The sequence below is a fragment of the Apium graveolens genome, unplaced genomic scaffold (assembly GCF_009905375.1).
Source record: "Apium graveolens cultivar Ventura unplaced genomic scaffold, ASM990537v1 ctg8163, whole genome shotgun sequence".
Lineage (NCBI taxonomy): Eukaryota > Viridiplantae > Streptophyta > Magnoliopsida > Apiales > Apiaceae > Apium > Apium graveolens.
Genome location: NW_027420941.1, coordinates 71299 through 81856, shown reverse-complemented (window position 1 = coordinate 81856; position 10558 = coordinate 71299). Strand labels below are relative to the sequence as shown.

The 10558-nt window shown below is 29.7% G+C and overlaps 1 protein-coding gene across 1 annotated transcript; it reads left to right on the top strand.

The window, feature by feature from the left end:
• Positions 1-8905: 8905 nt before the first annotated feature.
• LOC141704714 (uncharacterized) lies at positions 8906-10269 on the top strand. The gene is made up of 2 exons (XM_074507900.1): positions 8906-10092; positions 10233-10269. The coding sequence occupies exons 1-2, from the start codon at positions 8906-8908 to the stop codon at positions 10267-10269; spliced, it is 1224 nt and encodes a 407-aa protein (XP_074364001.1).
• Positions 10270-10558: the final 289 nt, after the last annotated feature.

Below are 10558 nucleotides of genomic sequence, written 5' to 3'. Positions count from 1 at the left end.
TTAGTTCGTCTATTTATTTTTCAGCCTGGTTGCATGATCAATTAGGGGTTTTGTACCGATTGAGTTTTTTTCATGTTATTAATGAAATTTGCTATAAATTTGGCAAAAAAATAAATAAAAATTGGTCAATCAAGAAAAAGCGTTGTTCGAAGAAAATGTAGAGTTTTCCAAAATGCTATAGACATAGGCATTTTCATCAGTATTTCACAATGACATAGAAGAATTATAAGCTAATTAATGATTATATGATTTTTATACTCTCCTATGAAAGGATTTTCACATGGCCTACAACCTTAATTACCTATTATATTATAATTGAAAATGTGATAAAGAGATTCTCAAATTCATTTATATTTTTTTATCCCTATATAATGATAATAATTTTATTTTTCTAATCTTTTTTTACATAATTAGATGTGATTGGTGCACTACTTATCATTTTTTCTCCTTTTCTTTTCATTAAAAGCATTTTTTAGTGATTACATATTGTTTTTGTTTACATTTGAATTTAATTGTGGATTAGCAATTTATTTTATAGATTAAATTTTGGGTTCGTTGGAGTTTATTTTTGTTTTGGATAATTGTTGGCCAACTAAATTTATTTTAAATTTATCTCCACACGTGCTAGGCTTTTAAACGACATACAAAACAATACTTATAAGTAAAGTAAAATTAGTTTGAAATTATTATACATTTGATATATTACATATTATATAGACTTTGCTTGATAGGAATGTTGGATAGATATTATTTAAAACTTTTGTCTACGTAAAGTAATTGTTACTTATTTCAATTTTCAGAATTTAATTTATAGTTAATAATCAATAAAAAGATGTTATGGCTATCTAATTTATATAAAAGTGAATGAAATAAACTCTTCTTTGTTGTTGTTTTGAGTAATGTATACAAGAGATAACTAATATTATCAATTTAAGATATATGCATATAGATCCTCACAAATTTAACAATATTTGATTAATAATAATGAACATGATACTACTTTATCTATTATTTGGAAACGGGTTACTACGATTACATTGCTTGAATTTAAAAGATAATCGATAATTAAAAAAATTAGTACAACAAGGACAGTGACAAAGAGGATGACTACAGACCTCCTTGGACAATCAGATGACACCCTCATTCGAATCAGATGACCTAATAGGAGTTTTGCTACAGTGGGGGACTTTTTCTAGTTTTGGGGCAAGATTATGCAGAACTCCCTTTAGTCGCAAGTGCTAAGGCCACCAATGCAAGAAATCTGAGGACATGGAATAATCAGATACAGTGACCTTTCCTATCACCCCCTGTGCAAAACATTACACTATTTTAATAAAAATAAATAAAAGTCAATATAAAAGAATCAAAAAGAGAATTAGTATGTATACCTACCTAGATCTTTGATGTATAATGAACAATCCCTGATAAAGCTACACATATGAAAAAATTTAAGGATTAAAAGTGGCAACCTATAATAAAAAGTTAAATCAAAATCTTATTTATTAGAAATTAGTTGTACTTTTAGCACAAAGACCCTGATGTCTTCCCCAGATACGCTCTCCTCACCATCTTTGCAGCTCAATTGGTTGGTCATATACTCAATTTTGAAGTTGTGGAATATAGTAACATTGGGGCGGTCAAGGAATTAGGGATTATGGAGTATGTGCAACACCCTTAATTTATATAGGCCCTGGTATATAAAACATTAGAATTTTCTACGAAATTTCTTAGAAATTTCTTTACCTAATATTCTTCGATCAAGTAATTTTTCTATTTGTCTATTATTTTTTTTGTTCATATTCTTTGTAAGGTTTAAAAATAAAGAAATAACTTTTTTGTTTGTTTTTTTATAGTTGTATGATAAATATCAAAATAAAATATTTATTAAATTTATTATTTTATTTAGTTATCCAAAAACACAATTACAAATGAAAAATTTTTGAATTTTGTAATCAGTGCATATTTCCCACTCTCTCCGTCTCAATTCTATACCGTTTCAAAGTTACTCAAAATTGTAAAATTTTATTATATAGAAATTAACTACTCCCTTATATCCATTATCTTTTCCACTACACTAGTTATATATATATATATACAGACAAATAATCAAATAGAAACTAAAATTAAAATAAAAACTAGAAACTAAAATAAGCAGGTCATATATAGCTTATACTTATAAAGAATGCTCAGATGAGACTTCATGTTATTCTTTAAAACTGTATGATCACATGGTAATTCTGGTGAGACCTCAATGTAGCAGACCAGCTCTGATGAAAATTTTCAAGATATACCTGAATGACTTTGCAGCATCAACAATTTCACTAATGTACATATCAGATGGAAATATCTGGAAGTGAAGAGCAGAAAACATTAGACAAAGGACAAAGTATAAGCACTTGTAGCTTAATGACATGCTAGATCTAAAGTTAGAGGATTGAGCATATCACTGAAAACTGATCACGTCACAAATGGCTAGTACATGAACGAAAAAAATTAGTGTCAGAGAAATAAATGGACCAGTAGGTTTTTTATGCCTATTTCAATATATTAATTAGTGACTAATTAATCTATTAAAATATTCGCGTGAAACATGTACCGATATATTTTTTTTACTTTGGTTCCTTTTGCTGTGTCATGTGTGTTTACTGTATACATATAATCACATACATAATTCACAATTCACCAAGAAAAATCATTTCCCATTACCTAATTACTTTTTTGAGGATTACATAAGCCTCCTTATAGACTCCTAATTACTTTTGGCTGATAGCCAGGGCCACGATGTGTTAGATAGTTCAAGCATTCTTGTTTACATATACAAGTACATTTCAGAAAAATGTAGATAACACATTAAGGAATTTATAAAGAATTTTAAGTGTAACAAAAAACATTTCCGACAAGGACATAATGTGGAAAAGTGAATTAGCAGGGACTTAAAAAGGTACTTGGTTTCTTTTATCTTTACTCCTCAAAGTATCGAACCATGATACATGGACAGAGGTTATGTACAAAATTCTATGCAGCTGTTACAAAGATCATACCTCAACATTTTTAATCTCCATGGTACCATCCACTAGCAATTCATGTGTCTCTTCATATGGATGGATAATGTCTTCTATTTTTAATTGAGAGAACAAGTTTTCTAGGCAAGGAGCATATGTCGTTAAAGATAACTTAATATTGTTATTTTCATACTAATATTTTAAAACGAATTAAACATAAATCGTAGGTCGGTATTATATGCTCAACGGGAAAACTTGGGGCCAACGGACTTAGTAAAACGTTCTTACTAAATTCTACTACAAACATGAGCTTACTTGGTATCAACAGACTTGGGTATGATGGGCTTACACCTAATGCAAACAATCCTGTAAAACCAATACAAAGTGACAGGGTATAAATTTACAATCCGAAATCATAATAATTCGTTAATCCTTAGATAGGTTATATCTATATCCAAATTAGGATTATTATTATCGAACTAAAATATTATTTTTATGCACAATAAAATCATAATAAAGTCATATATAATATTATAACATCCATATTAAAATAAGTATGTGCATCGCACATGTTATCTATACTACTATATTAAAACCAAACTCAAGATAAATCGTTCATGAGAATTATGGCCTCGACAGAAAAATGAGCTTATTAAAATCTAATACAAAGATGAGCTTACATGGTATAAACATGATAGCTTATTAAGATCTATTACAAACAATCATCTTAAAACTAATACAAAGTGATATATTATAAGTTTAGAATCTGTAATCATAATAATTTGATAATTCTTTAAATAATATATATCTATATCCAATTTAGATTTATTAATTTTCAATTATTATTATGCACAATATATTCATATTAGATTCAGAACATTACAACTATAATATTAAAATAAGCTCGTGCATCGCATGGGTTGTTCGATATTCTATACTACTATAAAGCCGAACTTAAGATAAATCGTTGGTCATTACAATGGGATTAACTACTCAGAATCAATGGATTTGATAAAAATGGGTTACTAAAAACTAATAAAACATATTTTTTTAAAAATCCAATTCAAAGTGATAGCTTAAATTCTAATATGGAAATATAATATTTTTTTAGTGCTTTATATAGTATATATTTTTATCCAATTTAGATATATTAATATCCAATTAAAATAATATTATTATTCGCACTAAAATCATATTAGAATCATTCCATTATTTATATCACAATAATATAAACTCGTGCATCACATAAGTTGTTAGTTAGTACTATATTAAAGTCGCATTCAAGATAAATCATTTGTCGGTATTTTGGGCTAAACAACATTCGTGAAGTGAGCTTATTAAAATCCAATACAAACATATTTATTAAAAACCCGATCTATTTATCTATATATATTATATACTCCCACCTTTAATCTAAACTACTTTATTTCTTGTTAATAGGCTAAAACATAATTGAACTCACTTCTTTGTAGTTGGGTAATTGAACTCAAAAAGTTTGTAGTCGACTAACTTGCATTTACATGATCATTGTCAACATATTTAAATGGACTAACCGAGTGCTGATATGGCTCTATGATATGTTAAAAAACAACCAGATGGCTTGCTAATTTGTCATAATTCGAGTAACAATATACATTGATAGGGATCGATAAATGGGGGAATGTTATACATATACATTATATATATATATATAACTAAGTATTAAAGAGGCTGAGTAAGCTTATGGGATTAAGAACTGAGATGATAGGTGAGATGATAGGTATGAGTACATCAACACATGTACAAAAGCACCTTAACAATAAAGTCTTACATTATACCTAAACAATTGAAATCAATTAATCATAATACCCATAAATTGAAAAGGCATTGAATTCAAAATGCGTATATGAACACTAGAAATTAACTCATCGATTCATTATTTTTTTTGTTTCTTTTTGGTCTGATCCCTTCTCCATCTTTCAATTCCTTCCTTCGATTTTTTTTTCTTTGATCATACTTCTTGAGCAATTTGATCTGCTTTCCTTTTCATCTTCATGTGTAAATAGTATTAATATATAACTGTTTCTAAACTTTGTTATTTGATGTGCGCGGTTCAAAAGGTTCAGTCTTATTTATGTTTTAATTGTGTCTAATTGTACCAGTGGACTTACGGGTCATAAAGCCTACACGCATAGCTAAAAAGACTTAACGTCCCTTTGTTACAAATCAACAAAAATTAAAGCAAAAGGTTTTTTTCTTTAATTATTCAAGTGCAAGTTAATATTAGTAAAGAAAGTTAATATTTATTTTATTATGTGTTCCTCGACACTGAGGGCATCCCTCAAACGAAACCAAACTAAAGATAATTATTGAAACCGTAATAATGGACTTAGCACGCTTATTTTTTTATGTATTGATTATAATTAGATACTTAAATTTCAATCCTTTTTTTTCTAATTCTGACAAAAATATTATAGTAAACATATATATGACCTTATTTCGTATCTCACAGAAAATAAAGTTACTAATAATTTGATAATTGAATTCTTCTTTAATGTTATACAAGCGTGTAACCCGTGCAATGCACAGATTAATTTTAATATTTTTTTCCTATTATTAGTATAATCTTATTTTTATAAAAAATAAATAAATTATTTAATAATCCGTGCGCTGTCCGGATTAATTTTGACATTTTTCAAGGAAAATATGGTATAATTGATTGATTTGATCTTGGTTAACACTATTCTAAAATTTTGTTAGCACTTTTCAAAATAATATAGACACATATAATTTATTAAAATAATTAATTTATATATCAAATTTAACTACAAACTCTATTAATCGCCCAAATTCTTATAAACCTTTTTTTTATTAAAAGTAAAACATTTAATAAAATATATAAAATAGAATAATAGATTATTAAATAATTTATTAAATTAATTGAAATTGAACAATATGTTATTAATTAATAATATATATTTTGTACGATAAATTATCCTATAACCCGTGCGGTGCCCGGTAATTTTAATATTTCTTGTCATACTTTTGTAAATTACTTATTTTCATAAAAAGAAAATAAATTATAAAATATTTAATGTAAATATGAAATTAATGATATAATTATTTTTTTATGTAAGTAGTATAGTAGAGTTTGTAAAGAAGTTAGAGTTTAAGTAGTATAATATAGATATAACTACTACAAATGATAGAGTTTGTAGTTATGTTGGATACATAAATTAAATATTTTAATAAATTATATGTGTTTAATTTTTTTTGGAAGGTGGTAGCAAATATTTTAGGAAGGTGTTAAGCACCAACCAAACCAATCAATTATAATAGTATAGTATAGATGGTTTCTCCCTATAGCATTTAAATAACTATATAATTTACATGATTAACAAATCATTATCATGTTTTACCTACATGTTTGTACTCAAAATATCAAACTATTATAACCATAATATTTTATATTGTATTTTATTTTTAAAAATTATACAATATTCAATAGAATATATTTATGAGCCTAATCATACTAGCTTTATTTCTTTTAAGGCCACAACCTCAAAATACTTTTAAAATGTTTGTTTGAGAAGCCACATAAATATAGAAGAAGATTATGAGATGGTTTTTGTAAGTATAATACATTAATTATTGTTTTTTATCTATGATTGTCCATCTTCTATTCCCATAGAAAATTAAATAATTTTGATTATACTTGTATCATTTCAAAATCCAATATAATATTCTCCCAAACATATGACTTACTTTTAAAAATCTATATATTATGAAATATATTTATTCAAATTATAATATTACTATTTTGGCATTTATTTTTTAAAAAATGAAGATGGTAAGAAGAATCTAGAACGTCCATTTCAATTCTAGCACTCGTACTTCTTAAAAACATCCGTAGAAGTTTAAATTCACATATGTTAGCTCTATTATGTTAGATGTATGTCTTAATAACCCCACTAAAATTTTTCTACACACATATGTGTATTATTTGTACAAGTACCCCCCACAATCTTGTGTTATCCCTTATAAACTCTAAGCTTAGGTAATGATAAACTTGAGATAATTGTTTTAACTCTCATGTGATTATTCTCTTTGTAGGAAATTAATTAATGTTTTTATGGGTGTTGTATGAAATATATATTTAAATATATGTCTATGTGACCAACTTAAACTATATATGGATTCATTTTATGATATTAAGGATTTCAATTTTGTAATTGTAAATAAAATTTCACACTTTGTAGTGTTTCAAGATTTAAGGTCTCGCGGATCAACAGAATTAATTTACACTGAGAAATACATTTAGAATATATTATAATTGCTTTGATTTTTTGTTTTTCTTTTAAAAATTAGTATCTTAATTATTTTAAAGCATCAACATGTTAACATGTTTAGTTTCTGAAATTTGAGTAGTTTTACTCTATTGTTTCGCGTACAGCAAGAACAATATCAAGGGCAACACCAAGGCCAATACCCAACATTCATTCTGCAAGGACAGTCACAAAGCCAAGACCCAACCTGGGTCCCAACAAGAAGAAGATCAGCGACAAGTTCAAGGGCACACAGGTAAGAACATATTATTCATCTACTTTTTTAGATTCCTAAATTAGGGAGAATTCTTTATCTTTTGAAAGTGACTCAAGCACTACTAAAATTTTAGTAGATCATTAAACAAAACAAAGGAATAACCATATAAAGGTTGTTTGTACCAGCTGACTTATTGCATTATAGATGTCATGGAGACTCCGTATATTTTTGGTGCCCACCTACACTATTGCTTCTACGTTCTGATGTCAATTGTGTGAACATATAGGAATTTGTTAAGAACTTTTGCCGAGGATTGGATCATCATTTCCACTATTATCTTTGTTGATTTATCTTCATCATCATCATCATCAATCATTACACAAAGAGTTATCTTCATCATCATCAATCATTACACAATAGACGTGCTACAATTCTTTCTTTTACGCTCCATCACCGAAAGTCTACTTCATCATGCATACAACCACGTGAAAAGATTAAATTTTTTTAGTGGTTTATAGAGTCGATAGACCTTGCTTCTTTTGTCATATGCGGTAAAGATACATTTCTTGACAATCTCATCTAATCTCATCTAGCTTTTTTCTTTTCTTGTCAGGAATATGTGCATATGCAATGCAACCGAAAATTCTTAGATTTCCAACCAAGTGCTTTGCCAATCGCCGACCTTGTTGGAAGATAAAGATACTTTGGTGCCATTTTTTGTGATACATTGCTCGGCTTGCTTTTTTGTGGGATACTTATACATGTTTGATATTTAATTACAGGTTTTGCTTCTGTTCTTTGTGTCTATTCATTGCAAAACTTCTCTCTTTGTAGTTATCATGTGAGAGACAGACAGCTAGACCTGTTAGAAGTCAAACTCTCCATAAACATAATAAATAAAATACAAGTGTGAATAAGATGAGAGACACATACAGCTTCCTGAAAATATGGTAGGCAGGAAAATCCAAAGCACATGCATGCATACACAGTGTGGAGAAAATTGTGGAGCAAATAAAGGTAGGCTGCATATGTTCTCAATACACGGTTTAGTTGTTATAATAAATATGATGCTGTAAGCAATGATGTAACCTTATGTTTGTTCAAGCCTATAAAAAGGCTGCAAATAGGTATTGTAATATGTACAAAAAAAAGAAAAGAAAAAGAAGAGTTGTAGTTGAGAAAAAAAATCAGAGCCGAAGCTCTTTGTTAAAGAAAAAGGCAGGAGCCTTGTGTTTGTGTCAAGAGTATATAAGCTGTAGTTTATTATTGTTATTAATATATACAGGTGTGTGTTTGTGTTATACAAAGCTTTTATATATTTGTTCAAGGCCAATCTACGCTTCCAATAAGTGGTATCCGAGCCAAGGTTCTGTTCAGGAAAAATGGCGAATATGATGCAACCGCAAATTCCAAAATTGACGGCAACAAATTATGGGAACTGGAGTATACAAATGAAGGTGTTACTCGGTTCTTACGATAACTGGGATACTGTGGAAAATGGGTATAGCGAGCCCGTGGATGCAGCCGCTGAAGCAGCTCTTCCAAATGCCGAGAAGACGACGTTAAAGGAGTCCCGTAAAAAAGATAAAAAGGCGTTATTCACAATTTTTCAAGGTGTTGATGAATCTACCTTTGAAAAAATTTCTGAAGCAAAAACAGCAAAAGATGCGTGGGAGATTCTGCAGAAATCATTCCAGGGTGTCGAAAAAGTTAAAAAAGTGCGGCTCCAAGTTCTACGTGGCGAGTTCGAAAATTTAAAAATGAAAAGCTCCGAAAATATTGGTGAATTTGTTACGCGTTTGAAAACGGTGACAAACGAGATGAAAAGAAACGGTGAAAGTCTTAATGATATCCGGGTCATGGAAAAGTTGCTCCGTTCATTGACAAGAAAATTTGATTACGTTGTTACATCAATTGAGGAGTCAAAAGATCTATCCACAATTTCCATTGATGAGCTCGTAGGTTCCCTTCAAGCCCACGAGCAACGAATGAACCAGTATGATGATGCAAGCCATTTGGAGAAGGCGTTGCAAAGTAAGGTGTCCATCAGTGACAGTTCTGGCAGTAGCAGTTCTGCACGTGGCAGAGGTGGTTTTAGAGGTGGCTACCGAGGTGGACGAGGACAAGGAAGGCAGTCCTTCAATAGAGGCCAGAATTCGGGAAGTTATCAATCATCTGGTCGTATTCAAAATTTTAGAGGCCGAGGAAGAGGTGGATTTCAACAACGAGGTGATAAATCTCAATTTCAGTGTTATAACTGTAATAAATTTGGCCATTTCAGTTATGAGTGTAGATCCCCGAAGGTGGAAGAAACTAGTCATTTTGCAGCAGCAAAAGAAGATAAAGATGTTGGTACTGCTATGTTCCTCACTTATAAAGGAGACGAGGAAAGCAAGAAGAATGTTTGGTATCTTGACTCAGGGGCCAGCAATCACATGACTGGCCACAAAGATTTATTTATGGAGATAGATGAAACCGTCAGCGGGGAAGTTACATTTGGCGATTCTTCAAAAATTCCTGTTAAAGGGAAAGGTACAATTACGATTGTATCAAAGAATGGTGAGAAAAGGTATATAAATGATGTTTATTATATACCTGCTTTGAAAAGTAATATCATCAGTCTTGGCCAACTTGTGGAGAAAGGATATAATATTCAGATGCAGGATAATTCTCTCATCATCAGAAATCATGTTCGAGAATTAATTGCAGATGTGGAGATGTCAAAGAATCGTCTGTTCACACTTGATATGCAGACGAAAATGCAGAAGTGCTTGAAGTCGGTCATTAAAAATGACTCATGGTTATGGCATTTAAGATATGGTCATCTTGGATTTTCTGGCTTAAAATTATTGTCAAAAACAAAGATGGTGGATGGCTTGCCAGAAATTAATGAACCAGAAAATTTGTGTGAAGCATGTGTCAAAGGAAAGCAACACAGACAAAGTTTTCCTGTTGGAAAATCATGGAGAGCCAGAAGGCCATTGGAGATTGTCCACACTGATATTGCTGGTCCGTTTGATATCCCATCACTCGGA

What these genes read in the sequence shown, in the direction of transcription:
- LOC141704714 (XM_074507900.1), top strand. Translation starts at nt 8,906, where the DNA reads ATGGCGAATATGATGCAACCGCAAATTCCAAAATTGACGGCAACAAAT. An exon ending in TCAAAGAATGGTGAGAAAAG is followed by an intron (nt 10,093 to 10,232) that starts GTATATAAATGA and finishes AATTAATTGCAG; the next exon opens with ATGTGGAGATGTCAAAGAAT.